Raw genomic sequence first — 22609 nt, forward strand, 5'->3', positions numbered from 1 at the left:
TCGGTAAGATAAACCATGTAAATTATGCTTTATTTTTAAAAGTTATTTTAAAGAAAAGTAGAAAGACAATATATTAGATACTCGAAGCACAAGTAGTTTGCTATGATTACATGTGACATACCTAAAAATTCTGATGTCTTATCTTTTTCTTTCTAGGGCGTATGTTCATATTCTATGGTAATAAGACATCAACACAGTTCTTGAATTTTACTCCAACAGTAATCTGCTCAGATGACTTACAGTCAAATATCCTTGAATGCAATAGCATGTGTCTGTTCTTATTTGGGGTTTGGGTTTGATGCTGCACAAAATCGTAATAAAGCTGCTGGATCAAGATAGGATGTACTTGAGCATGAAGAAATGAGAAACTTGCTGATAAGTTCTTATAGAAAGAACAAGTCTTGAGCAGCGATGGAAGGTTCTCTCCTTAAAGCTCTGTTTACAAACATAAATTTTACTGTGAAATAAGGAGAAATTAGGCTGAATAAATATGTAGTGTTAACTCTGTAGATTTCTCCATTGTCACGAAGTAGCAGAGGTATAGATGCAGTGTCCCTTAAGTCCTGCATTAGCAGATTACCTCAGACTTGAGAATGAGGTAGAAGAATATATGTAAACAAAGATTATGATACTTGAAAATAAGCTTTTAATTTACAGTTTGTCACTAACACTTGATATTGTGAATTTAGGATTTCTGGGAGACTGTAATCAAGCGTGTTTGACTGAAAACATCACTGTAATGCTCATATCAAAATGAGATAGTACAGTGGTTTTTGTTGTGAAGTGTGCCTCCCTTTTGGAGGGCATCTTTCTTCAAAAATATCCAAATAACTAAGAATTGTGGGGGTTATTGCTTCTAGGTGTGTTGGGGGGGGGGGGGGGGGGGGGGGGGGGGGGGGGGGGGGAGAGGGGTGTGGAACAAACAAGAAACCAAAAACAAACCAACCTGTTTGCTGTACAGGAATTCAGCTTTGAATATTCAGTAGCATGTAGAAGAATGAGTGGACGTGATGCTAATTCCTTGTGTAGCTTATTGGAGGATTTGCTTTATCCTAAGTTAGCAATTAATTTATCAGGTTTCCTTAATGACTTCTTATGCCTGAATCTTCAGACAAAACCTGTTGACCCCACAGTGGATGGAGGTGCCCAGGTTCAACAGGTTGTGAACATTGAATGTGTGTCAGACTTTATGGAAGCTCCAATCCTGAACATTCAATTCAGGTAAAACACAGGATGTGAATGCTAGTAAATTAACTAGATGGAAGATGTTTAATTTGTCCTGGTCCTCTGACTGAAGTGTAGAATATGGACACATAAAACTGTCTTGGGTAGACAACTTACTTGAAAAATTGATCTAATAAAGCTTTTAAGCTACTGGGGGAGGTAGGGAATCCCCTTGCAACAAGCTGCTTGAAAAAAAACAACACAAAACTAATCAAGAAGTAGCTACTAATAAAACATCTCCATGACGTCTCTTTCTGCTATCCGTATAAAACAGCAGTCTTCCTGCTTGCTTAAGAAATCTTGACAGGAATATACGGAGTAACTTTTCTCTCTGGAAACCAAGAATGTTTCTGCAAACAACTGGGATTGGAAATGCATGCAGCGAAAAATAGAATCTCATTATGTCCATTCAGCATTGGCCTTTCGGAAATCCTGATTTCTGGGCTATATTCTGTTGCTCTAGTCTAAATGGATTCTCACTGATAACGTTTTCACAGGGATGTGTTTTCACTCCTTAGTAGGTGCTATCTAGAAGGATAACAACCTATGTTGAAATGGAGAGATCCTTATTAGAAGTTCTGCTAATTCACTTTCATGTGCCCGTCTAACAGAGCAAATATTTATTTAACAGTGGATTAAAACTCTATCTTAGAAATAACATTATCTGCATGAGATGGATTTTAATCGTGAACAGTTGCACCTTAGTGTTCACCCTCAATTGCTTGGTTGACTTAGGCTGAGGGACTGCTGACACTGTGCTGCATACACCATGTTCTTTCTATTCCATGTGCAGATATGGTGGAACATTTCAAAATCTTTCTGTAAAATTACCCATCACACTGAATAAATTTTTCCAGCCGACAGAGATGTCTTCTCAAGACTTTTTTCAGCGCTGGAAGCAACTGAGCAAGTAAGACTTTGTCTAGACTCGGGCTTGGGGCTCTTGTGGTGAAACAAAGGGAAAAAAATGGTGGATTGTGAATGGAGCTGGTGCAGTGCTCCATCCCGTACTTAATCCTGTGAGTTATAAACTCTGCTGTTATAAGTAGTTGCTATTGAGTGATGCTGTACATACTACATGTGTTGTACTGTGAATTCATCTTGCTTTGTCTTGCAGTCCGAAACAAGAAGTACAGAATATCTTTAAAGCAAAACACCCGATGGATGCAGAGATCACAAAAGCAAAGGTGGGTGGTAGTGTGGTATTTTTCATAGTGCAAGGGCAGTGGTATGAGCAAACTTTGTTCATCCTGGTTTACAGGGCAGTTGGATCATCCTGTTGGTGTAACTCAGTGCTGTGTAACCGGACTCTCGGCAGTGCTGGGGTGACTGGACTGATTTCTCAGGGTGACTTGAATTAGATAGTCTTCAATAGCAGCTGGAAACTCGAAGCTCTTTAAGAAAACAACAGTTCAGTGCTTAGAACTGAACTGGAAGATACTTCAAGTCGTAATTTATACTAGAGATAGTCGTTAGAAAAGAAAACAAATGACTTTTTGTAGAACTGGCTGCCTAAGGCAAAACGGAAGTTACTACTTTAAGACAGGAATGGCTTTATCCAAAACAGGAGGGACTTAAATTGAGTGTGACTTATTTCTCAATTGTTTTTGAGAACTTTTTTCCAGCTCATTATCAGTGTCACTCTGTCATTTCAAAGTTGTTGTAATAAAATTGGTATTGGATAATTCTTAATGTCTTGAACTACTTCAAATAAAATTAATCTCTTGATTTTCTTTTTTTTTGCTAGTTGGTGGTGGCTGTGCTTGGTCGGATTTGGTATTGGTGTCCTGCTGTCCCCACATCTAAATTTTCTGAGTTTCTTTCATAGATAATTGGCTTTGGATCAGCCCTACTTGAGGAGGTAGATCCCAATCCTGCTAACTTTGTTGGTGCTGGTATCATACATACAAAAACTACTCAGATTGGATGCTTGCTGCGCCTTGAACCCAACCTCCAGGCACAGGTATCTGTTTAAGTATCTACAGCTTAAATATGAGTTCTTGTTTGCACTGAATATGTGTGTATATCTGAAAATCCTACGGTAGTGGTTTAAAATCACTATTTTATTAGCGACAGCTAATTGTGACTGCAGACTCCCAACAAGAAATGAAATTGTAGCAACTGGTCCTGGCCCAGTTTGGAAAGCTGCTTCTTCATAGCAATTCTCTTTCCTGTTGGAAGAGATCATTGTATTATTCCAGACTGTTGGTGGAGTCTCATGTTCTCTTGAAAGGGTGGAAACATTTAATGTTTCTGTTTGTGCACCTTGAACAGGATTAAGTATAATTCCCTTTGCCATTTTAAATTAATAAATGAATGATTGGCTAAAAGAGAAAACATAAGCAAACGAACACAATGTTAAGAATATTTTTCCTCCAGCACTTTGGTAGAGAATTTATCAAAGTTAACTGAAGACTAAAAATAAGTTTTGGGTGGTAAGTCCCCTGTTTTGTGAAGAAGCTGGTGATAGAGAGTCTTTAGTCTTTTCCACAACACTTACTTGTAAAGAAAAATTTTGGATAACACCTTGCTGTTAAGCCTAAAAAATATTGGAACAATGGTAACTCTCAACAAGGGTTTGAAGATGTACTCCAGCCTATTGTTTGAAAAAGCTGTACTGCTCAGTGGCTGTCTGTCTCTGAATGTTTTATCTTGAGGATTTTTTCCTACCAAATCTAACAAAATGAATAAGAAGGTAACTAGTAGCTTTCACAAATTGACTGTGCATTGTTTAATACCAAACTGTGTTTAAAAATAAATAATATTTTGTGTTCTTTTTCAGATGTATAGGCTCACACTACGAACAAGTAAAGAAGCTGTATCTCAGAGATTATGTGAATTGCTGTCAGAACAGTTCTAATATTAACCATGTCATTTTTGGTTTTTTTTCCATTTATATCACTGTCATCATACTGCAAATAAATGTCTTGTACATCACTGTCTGAGTACTGCAATGTTAACCAATACCAGCTCCCTGCCTTAACAGGACTTGACCCTCGTTTGAAATTAAGACTATAAAATGTACAGTACAGGGAAGTGACTTTTGACATTAAAAATGGCTTTTAGTGTATTACACAGTGGGTGCGAGGGCCGTCTCGTGCTCCTTTGAGGTCAGGCTTCTGAACTTGTTAAAGGGGAAGTGGATTTACATGTGGTAACCATGGTTTTCAACTGGAAATGGCTAGTGGCATTCTGCCCTAGTGCCTTTAGCAGGTACTCCCTCTGCTCTGAGCTGAAGGAATCCAGTGTGATGCTGCTCAGCAAGGTTAATCGAGATGTTAATGTAGAGTCAGAATTTTGTCAAGTTGAACATTGCCACAAGTCTTGTGCTGGATGGAAGGGCGGATTCCAAGATGGTTTTTGAACCTGGTTCAAGGAACATTTTGAATGTCTCCGGTCTTTGTATTTGACAAATGCCACAGAACCAGAGTCTTAAAGCATTAATCTTGTAATCCTTTACATCTTAAATGTTTTCTATCTTTGGAAAGTGGATTGAACACAAAAGCTATTCTAATCCTTCTGCTTATCTCAAATAATGAGGAGAGTTTCTCTGGTAGGTGGTGAATGCATACATTGTTAGTCAAACCGAAGTTCAATATTGTGGGTTTTTTCTGTTTCTCATCAGACTTAGCAAGTACTAGTCCCAATGATGTTTTATAGTTAACTGCAGAGTCTGGTGTTATATAAAAGGAGAAGAGAGAAGTGGGCCCTTGAAGGGCTAAGGCATGCACACTTTTAGATGAAAATACAATTTTAAATAAATATTTTTTCCAGAGCGTACAGTAATATTAAAACTCAAAGTTGAATAACTGGTATCAGAACAGTTTCCCATCTGTCAGTGGTAGTAAAAATATTCACATGGTGTAGAAGACTTGTATTGAGACTGAGAGTAGAAGGCCCCAGAACATTCAGCTTTTATATGGTTTTTTGCAACTGAAGCCTTTGTAACTTGTTCCACATCAGCAAACTCTTTGCAGCCTCTCTGCAAAAGTAAGTGACACAATTTTGGCTCCAACTCTTCAAGCCTTGAGAGGTAACAAAAGCTGCTAAACCAAAGCAGGTGAGGTAGTGCAGTTAGGAATTGTTGTCAGCAAGTACCACAGATCATGATGAACAAGGTCGGCTGCTGCTGACAGGAGAAGTGAACCTCAGATCAAGATTCCCTCAAGGTTGTTTAAAGGAAGCTGGTACAGGTTTTCCAACACATACAGCCAAGTATGCCCATGAAACAAAGGCTTTGAGTGATAGTGGTGACGTTGGAAATACATTTAAATGAGGCTCCTGTCATGCTGCCCAGTGCACAACAGGGGACAGGATCTACATGATGGAGTGTGCCTTGCTTTTTTCCTTCAGTGCTCTTGAGTTAGATGATGGAACCAGGTGATAAAAACTTGTTTGGTTGAAGGCTAGTGATTGTACTTGAGTGCAAGTGAAAAATGAGGAGCAAAGGTTTGGCTGTGGTGCATGGATTTTGGGAGATACTTGTTTCTTTTTCCAGAAATGGCTGGTAACTATGGATGTTATGATTGAAAAACTTAGCTATAGACCTGGTCTTTATTCTGTAAAAGTTCTCTTGAAGAGTTGGCCCTTTATGTCCTTTCAAGTAGCTAAACAAGACTCTTGGATCACAGCTATTGTCTTTGAAAGCTCCATGAGCAGTTCCTGCAGTCAGGCTGGGCAGTTGGGCAAAACACTAATGGCTACCTTATGTTTTGTCCTTCGGAGGTCATATGTGTCCTATTAGTCCTGTTGCAGCAGCCAACAGCATGGTTAAGATGTTGAAAATCTGATGTCTTGAACTAAAGGAGTCTTAGCAAAGACAGGGGAGGAGCTTCGTTTCATTTTTTTCCAAATCACGTTGTACATCAGTCCCCTCTGAAAATGTTTCTTTGTGCCTCGTAAAGGACACCTTGAGACGCACTGCACTACTTCCGTTCACTCGCTTTGACTCAAGCTGTGCTAAAACGTTGTGTTAAAATGTGGGAAGGAGGGGGGGTAAGGGGAAGTGTCTTTACAGTGGTGACCGTGTTACGCTTCTGACTGTTCACACTTCGTATTAAATGTCAGCTCAATGAAACCATGAGCAGAAAAGTGAACAAATTAGGGACAAATACTTGATTTATTTTTTTTGTGAATGATGGTTAACTTACCAAAGTGATGTATCCTGTCAAGCAGACAAAGTGATTTCTGCAGTAAACAGTGTTATTGTTTTTAAGTACAGTATTTCCAGGCATTGACATGTGAAAATAACTGAATAGCAAAACAGTAGCGTAGTTCATTCTTGACCTACACTCCAGTATGTAACATGTATGGTGATGTCTTATTTGTATAAAACAAGTTCTGTCAAATTAAGTGGAGAATTTCATATAGAAGACTTATATTAGACTATATCATCAGAAATGTATCAAGATGAAATAAATGATTAGAACAGTAATCAAACTGTCCTTTTTTGTCTGGGGGCACGGACTGGAAGTGTGAATACACCTGCACAAAATGGTTGTTACGGAACAACAGTTGATGTGTAAGGATAAATTCTCTCCTGCAGACTGCTGGTGGGTTGCATTCAGCTGTCTCACCTGGCCTGCGGATCTCTGTTCCTCCACTGAGTCTGTTCCTGGTCTTTTTGTTGGTGTGTTTGGTCACGTGTTGCAAGGACTTTGCTGTAAGAACACTCGATGTAAGATCTTTCTTCCTGTGATGTTTAACAACATTGAGTATACTAGTACATGCTGCAGTACTCTGGTGAGACAGTGGGGTATGGTTGAGGCGGGAAGCACACACCTGTATTGCACACAGGCAGGACCTGGAAAAAGTTGATGTAAAGGAAGAGTATCTGAACTGCTAAATAACCTCACTCACACTTTAAATGTATGCTTCAGATTCTTAATACTTCTCTAATGCTTGCTTAAAAGTAAAAAAATACCTGGGCACCATGAGCTTTTGTGCATTTTTTTCTTAAATGGTTGCAAGCAGAGTAGTAAAGAGTACTTTACTAGCAGCAAGTAGAAATTGCTTGAGTGAACTACCCGTGTCCCGTTAGACACACACTATCTGTGATTCCTTGCAGAGTATGTCCTGTGAATTTCTACCACTACTATCCACTGTCTGGGTTAATTGTTTCTAGAAACGTCTCCACCGCGTTAAGGGTGTGTGTAGAAACCTCACAATTAGTTTTTGGTTCATGTAGCAGCTTGCTTTCTGACAGTGGCTGTGTGTGGATGACAAGCACAAGTGCTGCGTCTGCTTTCGAGGAAAGGGAACAGGTCACCTCAGTTGTCTCCTCCCAGTGAAGTAATGGGCTGTCCCACAAGTCCTAGTTCAACTGTAGTGATCCTAATAGACTATTTTTAGTTAAAATAACTGGTAAAATAATGAGAAACAAGTTAGCAAATTCATTCCTTCTGCTTTATTTGAAAGTCAAATTTCTGCTATTGCCAGTACACAGGCCAGTTTTTAGCTTTTGGTTAAATCACCCTGAGCAAGGCCAGACAGTCTCCCACATGGTCTTTCTTCCCAACCCCCACCCTGCCCATTCCTTGTTTGTTCCTCTGCTGCACCCTCCCTCTCCTCTTCCTCCTGATTAGGAATAATTTCCCAGTTCACTTCATGGACATCCAGTAAGTGCTCAGGAAGCCTCACTGCAAGGCTGTGGTGTATAATCAATGTGAGAGAAACTCACAGCAATGGGCGTCACTGTGAAATATTAATTGTGATCAGTGTTAATTAAAAAAAACTGGTAGTTGAGGCTGTCGGAGGTCTGGCTGGTGTATGCAAACTGTCAAAGCTGCAAACACAGCCAACTAAATACAATAATTTCTGTAACGAGCCATTTTCCAGGGCTGTCTGGGTCTTGGCATGGCAGTTGAATTCCTTCTTAAGAACATGAAGTGGCCTACAGCAGCCGCATGCAAGTGCTCGACTGTCATCTTCTCGATGTTCACCCTGTTGAGAAGGGAGGATTGGTTAGGATTTGTATACAGCATTTTGAGGCTCACAGCTTTTCAAGTCTTTGAGGATTTGTTTTGTGGTGGTGTTTGGGTTTTTTTTTTTCTTATGGTGTAACATTTAGAGGAAAGAGCACAACTCTGATTTTAATGGTTCTTTCAACCATAGAACTACAGACAGTGCAGCAATTGACTCTGGTTTAAGTTCTCATGATGAAGACTGCAGGAGTTGAGGTGTACTGAGCTTCTGCCTTTAAGACTGAATTTTCAAAAGGCTTGTAGCTATTAGGCCTCAGACCTCCCTGGAAAACTGATAGGATTTGATTTCCCCATTCTGCTTTTGCACTTCTGAAAATCAAAAGTAACTATAAATTTTTTTAAAGCTGTGCACTGGACTAATGGTTTGCGAAAGGTCTCTGGTATGATCTTTTAACACAAAGAAGCTAAATTGTGCGTATTCCTTCAGCACAGTCCATGGAGGAGGAAAAATCCCTTCCTTCCTCTGAACTGTTGGCACCAGAATCTGAGCTGATGACTGCATAGTGTCAGTTCTGGGCTGTGACTTGCATGTATCTTGCTGACCTAACAGGAATAAACCATAGGTTGGTGATGTAATAGCTTGAGTAGGCAGGTAAGATTTAAATTATCCTATGATAGTACTCTCCTGTTACAGTTTCTGACTGTTTTCAGACAGCTGCTGCTGGACTTGGTCCTTTTTCCTTTTTTTTCTCTTTTTTTTTTTTTTTTTCCTGTCAGTAAGAATTTGTAGAAATGTAGGCTAGAATTCAACTATGGGAATAAGTTAGGGGAAAAAATATTTTGTAAAAATCTGTAAATGGAGAAAGTCTGCTCGGTTTCAATTAAAACAAAACTGTTTCTTAGTGGTTGTGATGAACCTAAACACTCTCAAAATCTCTCTCCAGGCTTAACAGCCCTTTCGAAAAATCTTAAGATACCAAGTCAGTCACTCAGGTTTTGAAACGCCGAGGGGCACCTGAGCACCCTTTGAAAGGGAAAGCTTTTAGCTTCAGGATTAATTTAAACTCGTTCTTGTGCAAGCAAAACGCTTCATTGCTTTCCTGTTCTCGAACGTTGTATTTGCTGGGTTGTTGGCAATATAACAATTAAATTTATTTGGGTTTTCCCCAAATAACAACTCATAAGTGCTGCAGTGCATTTAGTTTCACTGAAGCCTTGATTCCCTGTCTGAGTAGTGTCCTACTGAGCAAGCAGAACTGCACGGGCTGAGACAGCGCACTTGAAATGATAAAATATCCCTGAATTCCACTATTAGGCGAACACTGAGACAACTGAAGTGACATATATTTAGGTGAGATAAAATTCTTATTTTGCTGTCTTGGCTGTTTGAAAATAGGTATTTGTAGTTTCACTGACCTTTTCCATCTTTAAAAAACAAACAAAAACCCTAAACAACAACAAAGCCACCCAAAAAGCCTGCGGCACTGATGTCTGTTGGTTGTTTTTTTAAGACACAGCTGCATGTGAAACAAATGTAAGGAAGTGAGACAATATTCCATGTTTAAACTGTAAGTCCCTACGTACTAAATGACTTACTAGGGGTGTTTCTAGTTAGTGGACTTACGCTGCAATATTAAGTTGCTGGGTAGATGCTGACCACGTTTTTCTCCCTGAATTACGAAGGAATGCTAGTTAACAAATATCATTACTTACAGATAGCCAAATAAGGGAAAGAAACAACTTCAGTACTGTATGAGCTCGCAACTGTCCTTACTTCGTTGAAGATGGACACGATCCTTCACATCTGCTCAAAGTGACGTTCGTAGAACAGCCTTTGTAAGTTCTTTTGTTCGTATTGTGTTCTCTACAAGGCTCTGTCAAATGTTAAAAAGAAAAAATTATAGCAGAAATTTATCTCAGTCTTCTTGAGTGACCTGTGCTGGATGCCAAAAGCCTACATACTTGATTTCATGGAAAGCCATTCCTATTGCATGAGACAATTAAATCACAGGTAACACAGAAAGGGCAGGTTTTAAACTAGGCACTGACGATGCATGAGGTAGTTACACTGGAGGACACCTAAGAAAATGCAAGTTGCTGGAAATTAGCAAAAAAATTCCTGTTAAGGATATAGCACAAATTCTGTCCAGCAGGAAAAACTCTAATCCACTGATGAGAACACAAAGATGCAAATAAAATATCCAGCTGCCTAATTCTGATGGCATTATTTCTGGTTCACAGACTTTGTAACAGATTTTACTTATTTGGAAAATATTTCACTTACTTGAAGGATTTATTTTTCAGAGGCAGCCAGAAGTTCACAACTGAAATGCCTGCCTCCAGGCTGTCTTTTCTTACTGGATAGAATGCGTCATGCTACATAGCAGGTCACGATTGTATGTACAGATCCTGCATTTCTCCTGGCTTGGAGCAAGACACTAAGCACTTTATGGAGCAAAGAGCTGGCTGAAAACACCGGTTTTCTGACGAGTTCAAAGATGTGTAAAGATGATATTAAGGAGAACAAAGGTGTTGGAAACAATGAAGACAACTTATGCACCTCTTGCACTGCTCCTGTGCAATGGTCTTCGGAGCACGTTCAGGTTCCCTGCTTGAAGAAAGGTTATGGAATGAAACCTGAACTTTGTTGTGGGGAAGGCTCAGTTAGTGCTATAGTAGGAGTTTGGGAATTTGTCGTTGAAAAATAAGGCAACTACTCACTGGACACTGGACTAAGGTATCTCTAAGGGAAGAACTAGGAACTAGGACAGTGTTTTTAACTTTTCCTCTGGACTGAAAGACGTTGTTAATAATCTGCGAGACTGAAAAGCACCAGAATTGCTCAGGTTAGGACTGAAAAACATGCAGAGAAAAGAGAGAAGAACTTGTTCGCAACCTTCTGAACTCGTGAAATAAATACTGGGAGGCACTGCCTGCGAACTGCAGGGAACAAACAGTGTGGAAGATACTGTTCTGAAGCACTTCTCTTAGAAAAAGAATGTGGAAAAAAAAAATAAAGCAGGCAGCAAAAACACGATTATATGGGGGGGAAATCCTGCTTATGAGAGTTCCTACTTGGATTCCCGTTCTGAGAGGTGAAGATTGTGAGGATGCAGGGAAAGCAAGGTCACAGGGAGTGAGTGGGACAATAGAAAGGATCCATCTCCTTGGGGCGAGCTGTCATTTCCTGGTGCTCACACAATCAGTCAATTTGAGTCTTCTTTTTGGAAAAAAAAAACAACCAAACCTGGAACCAGCCTCTTCGGTACCGTGTTACTTGTGTAACAGTGGGAGGCAGGACAGACCGTGTATTCAGTCACTTGCTCTGCAAGCAGGTGCTTCTGCCATGCCCTGCGGCTGAGCTGACTCACCTGTACGAGCTGCACCCTGCTGACAAGGTTAACAGGGATGGAAGGTTCTGCTACAGGTGACTACACCCACCGTTATGTACTGATTCTCACATCATCGTTCAGAGTAGTAGTTAACCACAAATCATAGAATGGTTCGGGTTGGAAGAGGCCTCAAAGATCATCTAGTTCCAACCCCCCTGACGTGGGCAGGGACACCCTCCACTACACCAGGTTGCTCAAAGCCTCATCCAACCTGGCCTGGAACACCTCCAGGGATGGGGCACCTACAACTTCTCTGGGCAACCTGTTCCAGTGCCTCATCACCCTCGTAAAAATTTCTTCCTTATATCCAATCTAAATCTCTCCTCTTCCAGTTTAAAGCCATTGCCCCTTGTCCTATCGCTACATGCCCTTGTAAATACAGTTTCCTTAGTTGACTATGGAAACTGTCCCACATGACATCCTTGTCTCTGAAATGGAGAGACACGGATTTGACAGATGGACCACTCGGGATAAGAACTGGCTGGATGGTCGCACTCAAAGAGTTGTGGTCAATGTCTACATGGAGACCAGTGTCAAGCAGTGTTCCTCAGGGATCTGTTCTGGGTCCAGTGCTGTTCAGCATCTTTGTCAGCGACATGGATGATGGCATTGATTGCACCCTCAGTAAGTTTGATGATGACACCAAGTTGTGGTGCCGTGGACTCACTTGAAGGAAGAGATGCCATCCAGAGGGACCTTGATAGGCTTGAGAATGGGCCAGTGCAAATTGCATAAGCTTCAACAAGTCAAAATGCAAGGTCCTTCACCTGGGTCAGGCCAATCCTAGGCACAAATACAAACTGGGCACAGTGGATTGAGAGCAGCCCTGAAGAGAAGGATTTGGGGTGTTTATAGACAAGAAGCTCAATATGAGCCGGCAGTGCGCTCATGCGGCCCAGAAGGCCAACTGCATCCTGGGATGTATCAAGGGAAGCGTGGTCAGCAGGTCAAGAGAGGTGATTCTCCCCCTTTACTCTGCTCTTGTGAGACCCCACCTCGAATACTGCATCCAGTTCTGGTGTCCCCATCATAAGAGAAACATAGATCTGTTGGAGCGTGTTCAGAGGAGGGCCACAAAGATGATCCAGGGGCTGGAGCACCTCTGCTATGAGGACAGGTTGCGGGAGCTGGGATTGTTCAGCCTTGAAAAGAGAAGACTTCGTGGGACCTAATGGCTGCCTTCCAATACCTGAAGGGAACCTACAGGAAGGCTGGGGAGGGACTTTTTACAAGAGTATCCACTGATAGGACAAGGGAAATGGTTTAAGTTGAAGGAGAACAGATTTAGATTAGATCTTAGGAAGAAATTCTTCAGTATGAGGGCGAGACTTTGGAATAGATTGCCCAGAGAAGTTGTGGATGCCCCCTCCCTGGAGGTGTTCCAGGCCAGGTTGGATGGAGCCTTGAGTAGCCTGATCTAGTTGAGAGGCGTCCCTGCCCATGACAGGGAGGTTGGATTAGATGATCTCTAAGGTCCCTTCCAGCCTATGCCATTCTATGATTCTATGACTATTCAGGACCCTTTGTGTAAATCAGCCTTCTGGAGCCAGACTCAGCAGGTGATGTCTTGGATGACTTGAACACGGTGTTCCACTTTGTTCGTTTTTGTTGCTATTGGAGATAAGTTTCTAGTTCTGTTGATCTGATTGTAATGACAGAATGGAGGACTTTGTGTGAAAATTCAAAACAACTAAGGAAACAGCATATAGGCCTGTGGAAAATTTTGAACATGCACTTCAAAGATAAAAAGATGCAAATACTTAAAATCTCGTTATTAAGCAGGGAAGAAAGGGCAGGCCTATTAGGATGCCACATATCCCTCCTAAGTCTTGAAAAAAATAAGGCAAGTGAAGGCTGTAACCTGTTGGAGGTGAGGTTGCACTTTCTTTAGGAATTAAACACAGAAAAGGAGTACAAACAGTGGAAGTATATGACGGCAGAGAAGGCAACAGGAAGGAAGACAGTAGGATAGGGCTAGAGCGCACTTTCCAGATAGTTTCTTCTTTGTGTGTTGAATTTGCCCGAAAGAGAATGCAAAGAGCTGAAATTGAGATGATAACTCTTCTCTGTGTCTTTGAACAGTGGTTAAAAGAAATAAACATACAAAAAAGAACCACTCAGCAAATCTACCTTCCACCCACAGGTCGAACAGTGTATGTCATTCTGGTTTTTCTCAGAAGGGTTAATCCATATCCTAGGAAGCGCTGAATAAAATCTGTCTGCTTCACTGTCTCCAAACAGGACTAGAAACTAAGCCTCTGCTACCTGTACAGAATGCAGTTAAAAATGTATAGCTGCCTGTTGTGCATTCACAACAGCGTTCCTGACTCCGATACCATAGATCCAAGAGTAGGAGAGTTCCATTTAAAACCAGTAAAAAGGATGTTGCTTTGTGTGCCTCCCTTTACACAAAATTGTGCATAAATTGTGGAATATGGTATTCCTTCCGTCAAAATATACTGGTTTCAATTATGTACAGGAGCCAAAGAACATCGCTGTACCTTGAAAACTGGGAAAACGGTATTCAGAGATACCAAGAAGTGCTCAAGTGTGCAGAAAGAACATGACACAGCACAAAAGCTGGTGGGGCTCAGTAACGAGGCGTTAAACAAGACTTGAAGAGGAAGGAGACTTCATCAAGACAAGCTGAGAGCACCTGAAGAGCAGCAGAAAGGAATTCCAGACACTCCAGCCAGGAAGTCAGATTCATCAGGGGCCCAACTTAAATGCCTCTAGGCAAACACATGTAACGTGGGGAATGAACAACAGGAGTTAGATGCGTGCGCGTCTGAAGGGCTATGATCTTATTGGCATCATGGAGATGTGGTGGGATGAATCCTATGACTGGTGTGTCAGAATGGAAGGTTACAGGCTCTTTAAGGACAGAGAAGATGAGGAGGAGGTGTTGCCCTCTATGTCAAGGACCAGCAGGAGGGCATGGAGCTCTGCATGAGGATGGATGAGGAGCTGACTGAGAGTTTATGGGTCAGGATTAAAGGAGGGCAGGGACAGGTGATATTATAGTGGGGGTCTGCTACAGACCACCTGACCAGAAGACCATGTAGATGAGGCCTTCTAGAGACAGATAGGAGCAGCCTCACATTCACAAGCCCTGGTCCTCATGGAGGACTTCAGCCACCTCGATATCTGTTGGAGGAGTAACACAGCAGGGCATAACCAATCCAGGAGTTTTCTGGAATGCATTGGTAGTAACTTCCTTCTCCAAGTGATAGAGCAAGAAATGAGGATAGGTGGTAAGCTGAACCTTGTTCTGATCAATAAGGAGGGGCTGGTGAGGGCCTGGGAGGAATACAGAGAAATTGTCCAAGCAGTCAGTGATCAGGTTAGAAAAGCTGAAGCCTTGAAAGAATTAAGTCTGTCCAGAGACATCAAGGGAAACAAGATGAATTTCTATAGGTATGTCAGTGATAAAAGAAGGACTAGGCAAAATGTGCTCTTTCCAGACGGAAACAGGAGACCTGGTTACCCAGGATATGGAGAAGGCTGAGGTACTCAATGACTTCTTTGCTTCAGTCTTCACTGGCAAGAGCTCCAGCTGCACAGCCCAAGTCACAGAAGGCAAAGGCAGGGACTGGGAGAATGAAGAACCGCCCAGTGTAGGAGAAGATCAGGTTCAAGACCATCTAAGGAACCTGAAGGTGCACAAGTCCATGGGACCTGATGAGGGGCATCCGTGGGTCCTGAGGGAACTGGCAGATGATGCTGCTAAGCCATTATTGGAGGAGTCATGGCAGTCTGGTGAAGTTCCCACCGACTGGAAAAGGGGAACCATAGCCCCCATTTTGTAAAAGGGAAAAAAAGGAAGAGCCAGGGACCTACAGGCCAGTCAGTCTCACCTCTGTGCCCAGCAAGATCATGGAGTAGATCCTCCTAGAAACTATGCTAAGGCACATGGAAATAAGGAGGTGTATGGTGACAGCCAACATGGCTTCACTAAGGGAAATCCTGCCTGACTAATTTGGTGGCCTTCTATGATGAGGTTATAGTGTTGGTGAATAAGGGAAGAGCAACTGACATCGTCTACCTGGACTTGTCCAAAGAATTTCACACTGTCCCACATGACATCATTATCTCTAAATTGGAGAGACATGGTTTTGATGGATGGACCACTTGGTAAGGAATTGGCTGGGTGGTTGCACTCAAAGAGCTGCGGTCAACGGTTCAATGTCCACGTGGAGACCAGTGACGAGTGGTGTTCCTCAGTAGTTGGTATTGGGGCTGGTCCTGTTTCATATCTTTGTTGTTGACGTGGACAGTGGGATCGAGTGCACCCTCAGCAAGTTTGCAGATGACACCAAGCTGTGTGGTTTGGTGGACACGCTGGCGGGAAGGGATGCCATCCAAGGGACCTTGACAGGCTGGAGAGGTGGGCCTGGGAGAACCTCATGAAGTTCAACAAGGCCAAGTGCAAGGTCCTGCACGTGGATCAGGGCAATCCCATGCACAAGTACAGGCTGGGCAGAGAATGGATTGAGAGCAGCACGGAGGAAAAGGACTTGAGAGTGCTGGTTGATGAGAAGCTCAACATGAGCCAATGTGTGCTGGCAGCCCCGAAAGCCAACCGTATCCTGGGCTGCATCCAAAGAAGCGTGGCCAGCAGGTCGAGGGAGGTGGTTCTGCCTCTCTGCTCTGCTCTCGTCGACCCCACCTGGAATACTGCGTTCAGCTCTGGGGTCCCCAACACAAGAAGGACATGGACTGCTGGAGTGAGTCCAGAGGAGGGCCACGAAGATGATCCAAGGGCTGGAGCGCCTCTGCTATGAAGACAGGCCGAAAGAGTTGGGACTGTTCAGCCTGGAGAAGAGATGCTCTGGGTGATCTTATTGCAGCCTTCCAGTACTTAAAGGGGCCTACAGGAAAGCTGGAGAGGGTCTTTTTACAAGGGTGTGTAATGACAGGACAAGAAGTAATGGATGTAAACTGAAAGCAGGGAGATTTCGATTAGATCTAAGGAAGAAATTTTCACTCTGAGGGTGGTGAGGCACCTGAACAGGTTGCCCAGAGGTTGTGGCTGCCCCATCCCTGGAAGTATTCAGGGCCAGGCTGGATGAGGCTTTGAGCAACCTGGTCTCTAGTAGAAAGCGTCTCTGCCCATGGCAGGGGTGTTGGAACTGATATCTTCAACTATCCTGATATCTGCTGGAAGGCCTACTCAGCCAGCCAGATGATAACTTCCTGGTGCAAATGGTGGATGAACCTACTAGGAGAGAGCGCTGCTGGATCTTATTCTCACTAATAAGGAGGGTCTGGTTGAAGCGCTGAAGGTTGAGGGTAGCCTTGGTTGTAGTTACCATGAAATAGTGGAGTTCAGGATCTCATGTGGCAGGAAGAGAATACCTAGCAGAACTAGAATCCTGGACTTCAGTAGGGCTAACTTTGATCTTTTCAAACAACTGCTAGGAGAAATCCCATGGGACAGAGTACTGGAAGGTAATGAGGCCCAAGATAGTTGGTTAGCCTTTAAGGACCTCTTCTTCCAGCTCAAGACCTGTGCATCACAACAGGTAGGAAGTCAAGAAAGGGCACCAAGAGACCTGCATGGTTGAATGGGGAACTGCTGGGAAAACGCAAGTGGAAAAAGAGAGTGTACACATCATGGAAGGAGGGCAGGCCACTTGGGAGGAATATAGGTCTGCTGTCAGAGGATGTAGGGGGCAACTAGGAAAGCTAAGACCTCCTTGGAAGTAAACCTTGCAAGAAAGGTCAAGGACAACAGAAAGGGCTTCTTCAAATACATTGCCGATAAAACTAACACTAGAGGCGATGTAGGCCCACTGGTGAACGAGGAGGGTGCCCTGGTGACAGAGGATAAGAAGGCGGCAGAGTTAGTGAATGCCTTCTTTGCCTCAGTCTGTACTGCTGGAGGCTACCCTGATGAGCCCCGGAACCCTGAGGCACCTGAGGAAGTCAGGATAGAGGAGTTGTCCTACCCTGGTTGATGAGGACTTGGTTAGGGACCAGTTAAGCAACCTGGCCACCCATAAATCCATGGGTACTGATGGCATGCACCCGCAGGTGCTGAGGGAGCTGGTGGATGTCATTGCCAGGCCACTTGCCATCATCTTTGTTAAATCGTGGGGAACGGAAGAGGTGCCTGAGGACTGGAGGAAAGCCGAAGTCACTCTGGTCTTCAAAAAAGGCAAGAAGGAAGACCCAGGTAACTATAGACCGGTCAGCCTCACCTCCATCCCTGGAAAGATAATGGAACAACTTATCCTTGGTGCTGTCTCTAGGCATATCAAGGATAAGAGGGTCATTAGGGGCAGTCAACATGGCTTCACTAGGGGAAGTCGTGCTTGACAACCTGATATCCTTTTATGAGGATATCACCCAGTGGGTGGATGATGGTAGAACGGTGGATGTGGTCTATCTTGACTTCAGTAAAGCATTTGACACAGTCTCCCATGGCATCCTCACAGCTAAACTGAGGAAGTGTGGTCTGGATGATCGGATAGTGAGGTGGATTGTGAACTGGCTGAAGGATAGAAGCCAGAGAGTAGTGGTCAATGGGACAGAGTCCCGTTGGGGGCCTGTATCCAGTGGAGTCCCTCAAGGGTCGGTACTGGGACCAGTATTGTTGAACATATTCATCGATGACTTGGATGAGGGAATAGAGTGCATGGTCAGCAAGTTTGCTGATGACACTAAACTGGGAGGAGTGGCTGACACACCAGAAGGCTGTGCTGCCATTCAAAGAGACCTGGACAGGCTGGAGAGTTGGGCGGGGAGAATTTAATGAAATACAACAAGGGCAAGTGTAGAGTCTTGCATCTGGGTAAGAACAACCCGATGTACCAGCACAAGTTGGGGACTGAACTGCTGGGAGCAGCACAGGGGAAAGGGACCTGGGGGTCCTGGTGGACAGCAGGATGACCATGAGCCAGCAATGTGCCCTTGTGGCCAAGAAGGCCAATGGCATCCTGGGGTGTATTAGAAGGGTGTGGTTAGTAGTCGAGAGAGGTTCTCCTCCCCCTACTCTGCCCTGGTGAGACCACGTCTGGAATATTGTGTCCAGTTCTGGGCCCCTCAGTTCAAGAAGGACAAGGAACTGCTTGAGAGTCCAGCACAGGGCCACAAAGATGATTAAGGGAGTGGAGCATCTCCCTTATGAGGAAAGGCTGAGGGAGCTGGGTCTCTTTAGCTTGGAGAGGACTGAGGGGAGACCTCATTAATGTTTATAAATATGTAAAGGGTGACTGTCATGAGGATGGAGCCAGAATTTATATACTCATGAAAGAAAACATACAATAAAACCAAAAATATGACATAGAAAATGACAGGGATATACTTTACCTTGTGGCAACGTTATTGGTACAACAGGAGACAAGGATGTTGAAAGTTGAGAGGTGAAAGGAGATGACGTGGTGCGGGTAGTGGTTAATGTTGTCGTTTGCAAAGAAGTCCTTTCAAATGACTCTGTAGAAGCAGTGGTAATAAGACTAGGAGCAAAAGTAATTGTTGTAGATAAAACAGTTGGAATCAAAACTGAAGTGGACTTGGAAGAAATACTGGTAGGAATTACAGTTGAAGACGTTTTGACATGGGGATGTGGTATTTTGGAAGGAAAAATAAGTATACTCTCAGCAGATCTAAATGTGGAAGTTGTGAGGGGCGTAGGTGTAGGCTTGGGGCTAGTGGTTGGGGCTGAGCTGGAAGAGAGCGTGGAAGTTGCGGCAGATGTCAGGCGGGTGGTGAGCTGTGTGGAGGAGGCAGGCGAAGATGTGGCACTTGAAGACGTCACTGTGAGAGGGACTTGTGTGCTGCTAGCAGAGCTGGCCTCTGTGGAGACAGAAGTCTTGGAGGTGCTGCTGGCGGAGGTGGTGGCAGTGGTCTTCTGCGTGGTGAGAGGCGTGACGATTTTCTGTTTGTGGGTGACGGCTGCCGGGAGGAAAGCACAGGTTGACTGAGGGTGGCGGGCCAAGAAGGGAAGGTAAAGGCGTGGCAAAGCCCTGGGCTAGGAGCCGGGGCAGGAAAAGCAGCCCTGTGTTGCACTGAGTCTGGCTGGCAAGAGGGAGCATTGGGCTTCTAGCTTTTTCCCTAAGCCTGGCCGTCCTGCTTAGAGGCAGTCGCGGACAAAGTGTGTGCCAGTCAGCGGTGGGTTGACCCTGGCTGGATGCTAAGCGCCCAGCCAGCTGCCGTCACTCGCCCTCAGCAGGAATGGGGAGGGAATCCAAAGTGGAATAGCAAAACCCCACCCGTGCCCAGATAGAGACAGTATTGTAGCGAAGAAACTGAAAAAACCACCAAAACCCACCCACGTGATGCAAAGGCAATCGCTCACCACCTCCCGAAGGGCGGCCAATGCCCGTCCAGTCTCCAAGCAATGGCTACTTGGGAAAAACCTTCTCCCTACCCAGCTTTACTGCTGAGCATGACGTTCTGTGGTCTGGCGTTTCTCCTTGGTCACCCACTTTGGGCCACCTGTCCTGTCTATATCCCCAGCCAACCTCTTGCCAACCTCTAGCTCACTCCCTGGCGGGCAGAAAGAGAAACAGAGAATGCCCGGATGCTGCACGAGCACTTCTCAACAGGAGCTAAAGCACGGCACGGGTGTGCTATTGACACTGGCTTGGAAACTCATGTGAAACACTGCACCAGACAAGGTGCTAGGAACAAGAAGTAGCTCCATGCAAACCCGAGCCAGTAGACAGGTGCAGGACTGCCCCAGGTGGCAGGCTGGCCAGTGCGAAAGGCCTCAGAGAGATGGGCAAGTATCAAAAGAAATGCGCAAGCGACGTGTGGTGCTTGGAAGGAAGGAAGGAAGGAAGGAAGGAAGAAGGAAGGAAGGAAGGAAGGAAGGAAGGAAGGAAGGAAGGAAGCAGGGAGGGAGAAGAAAGGGAGGAAGCGTCATTGGTGGGAAGAGCAGGCAGAAGCAGCGGGAAGAGGCAGGAGGGAGCCTTACCGGGTGCGAGGAGCTGGGAGGTGTGGAGGACACAGTTGAGGAGGTGGAAGACTAGACGATGGCAGAGGGCTGGTTTTGGCTGTGGACGGTGCCGAGAACTCTGTTGCAGGTGACTCTGTTGCAGCAGTGGTCGTCGGGGAAGTGGACTTGGTCTTTAGGGTGGTAGGTGTAGGCTTGGGGCTTGTGGTTGGGGCTGAGCTGGAAGAGAGCGTGGAAGTTGCGGCAGATGTCAAGCGGGTGGTGAGCTGTGTGGAGGAGGCAGGCAAAGATGTGGCACTTGAAGACGTCACTGTGAGAGGGACTTGTGTGCTGCTAGCAGAGCTGGCCTCTGTGGAGACAGAAGTCTTGGAGGTGCTGCTGGCGGAGGTGGGGCGGTGGTCTTCTGCGTGGTGAGAGGCGTGACGATTTTCTGTTTGTGGGTGACGGCTGCCGGGAGGAAAGCACAGGTTGACTGAGGGTGGCGGGCCAAGAGGGAAGGTAAAGGCGGTGGCAAAAGCCCTGGGCTAGGAGCTGGGGCAGGAAAAGCAGCCCTGTGTTGCACTGAGTCTGGCTGGCAAAAGGGAGCATTGGGCTTCTATTTGGAGATATCCCTGTTTGTTGCAGGGGGGTTGGACTAGATGACCTTTGAAGGTCCCTTCCAGCCATAACCATTCTATGATTCTATGATTCTATGATTCTAGCTTTTTCCCTAAGCCTGGCTGTCCTGCTTAGAGGCAGTCGCGGCCAAAGTGTGTGCCAGTCAGCGGTGGGTTGACCCTGGCTGGATGCTAAGCGCCCAGCCAGCTGCCGGCTCACTCGCCCTCAGCAGGAATGGGGAGGAATCCAAAGTGGAATAGCAAAACCCCACCCGTGCCCAGATAGAGACAGTATTGAGTAGCGAAGAAACTGAAAAAAACACCAAAACCCACCCCACGATGCAAAGGCAATTGCTCACCACCTCCCAAGGGTGGCCAATGCCCATCCAGTCTCCAAGCAATGGCTACTTGGGAAAAACCTCCTCCCTACCCAGCTTTACTGCTGAGCATGACGTTCTGTGGTCTGGCGTTTCTCCTTGGTCACCCACTTTGGGCCACCTGTCCTGTCTGTGTCCCCAGCCAACCTCTTGCCAACCTCTAACTCACTCCCTGGCGGGCAGAAAGAGAAACAGAGAATGCCCGGATGCTGCACGAGCACTCTCAGCAGGAGCCAAAGCACGGCACGGGTGTGCTATTGACACTGGCTTGGAAACTCATGTGAAACACTGCACCAGACAAGGTGCTACAAGAAGCAGCTCCATGCAAACCCGAGCCAGTAGACAGGTGCAGGACTGCCCCAGTGGCAGGCTGGCCAGTGCAAAAGGCCGCAGGAGAGATGGCAAGTATCAAAAGAAATGCGCAAGCGACGTGTGTGCTTGGAAGGAAGGAAGGAAGGAAGGAAGGAAGGAAGGAAGGAAGAAGGAAGGAAGAAAGCAGGGAGGGGGAAGAAGGGAGGAAGCGTCATTGGTGGGAAGAGCAGGCAGAAGCAGCGGGAAGAGGCAGGAGGAGCCTTACCGGGGTGCGAGGAGCTGGAGTGTGGAGGACACAGTTGAAAAGGTGGAAGACGTAGACGATGGCAGAGGGCTGGTTTTGGCTGTAGACGGTGCCGAGGACTCTGTTGCAGGTGACTCTGTTGCAGCAGTGGTCGTCGGGGAAGTGGACTTGGTCTTTAGGGTGGTAGGTAGGCTTGGGGCTTGTGGTTGGGCTGAGCTGGAAGAGAGCGTGGAAGTTGCGGCAGATGTCAGCGGGTGGTGAGCTGTGTGGAGGAGGCAGGCGAAGATGTGGCACTTGAAGACGTCACTGTGAGAGGGACTTGTGTGCTGCTAGCAGAGCTGGCCTCTGTGGAGACAGAAGTCTTGGAGGTGCTGCTGGCGGAGGTGGTGGCGGTGGTCTTCTGCGTGGTGAGAGGCGTGACGATTTTCTGTTTGTGGGTGACGGCTGCCGGGAGGAAACACAGGTTGACTGAGGGTGGCGGGCCAAGAGGGGAAGGTAAAGCGGTGGCAAAAGCCCTGGGCTAGGAGCTGGGGCAGGAAAAGCAGCCCTCTGTTGCACTGAGTCTGGCTGGCAAGAGGAGCATTGGGCTTCTATTTGGAGATATCCCTGTTTGTTGCAGGGGGGTTGGACTAGATGACC

The 22609-nt window shown here is 45.2% G+C and overlaps 1 protein-coding gene across 1 annotated transcript in view; it reads left to right on the forward strand.

Annotated features, from left to right (window-relative positions):
* Window positions 1–4161, forward strand: part of AP2A2 (adaptor related protein complex 2 subunit alpha 2) — a 52462-nt gene extending 48301 nt beyond the window's left edge. The window contains 6 exon segments of the mRNA XM_086614114.1: window positions 157–246; window positions 1098–1221; window positions 2018–2134; window positions 2342–2411; window positions 3053–3187; window positions 4007–4161. Coding sequence (XP_086470240.1) covers window positions 157–246; window positions 1098–1221; window positions 2018–2134; window positions 2342–2411; window positions 3053–3187; window positions 4007–4084 — 614 coding nt within the window. The 3' untranslated portion in view covers window positions 4085–4161.
* The last annotated feature ends 18448 nt before the right edge of the window (window positions 4162–22609 follow it).

This window comes from Tauraco erythrolophus, chromosome 6 (assembly GCF_009769465.1).
Source record: "Tauraco erythrolophus isolate bTauEry1 chromosome 6, bTauEry1.pri, whole genome shotgun sequence".
In the NCBI taxonomy this organism is placed as follows: Eukaryota; Metazoa; Chordata; class Aves; order Musophagiformes; family Musophagidae; genus Tauraco; species Tauraco erythrolophus.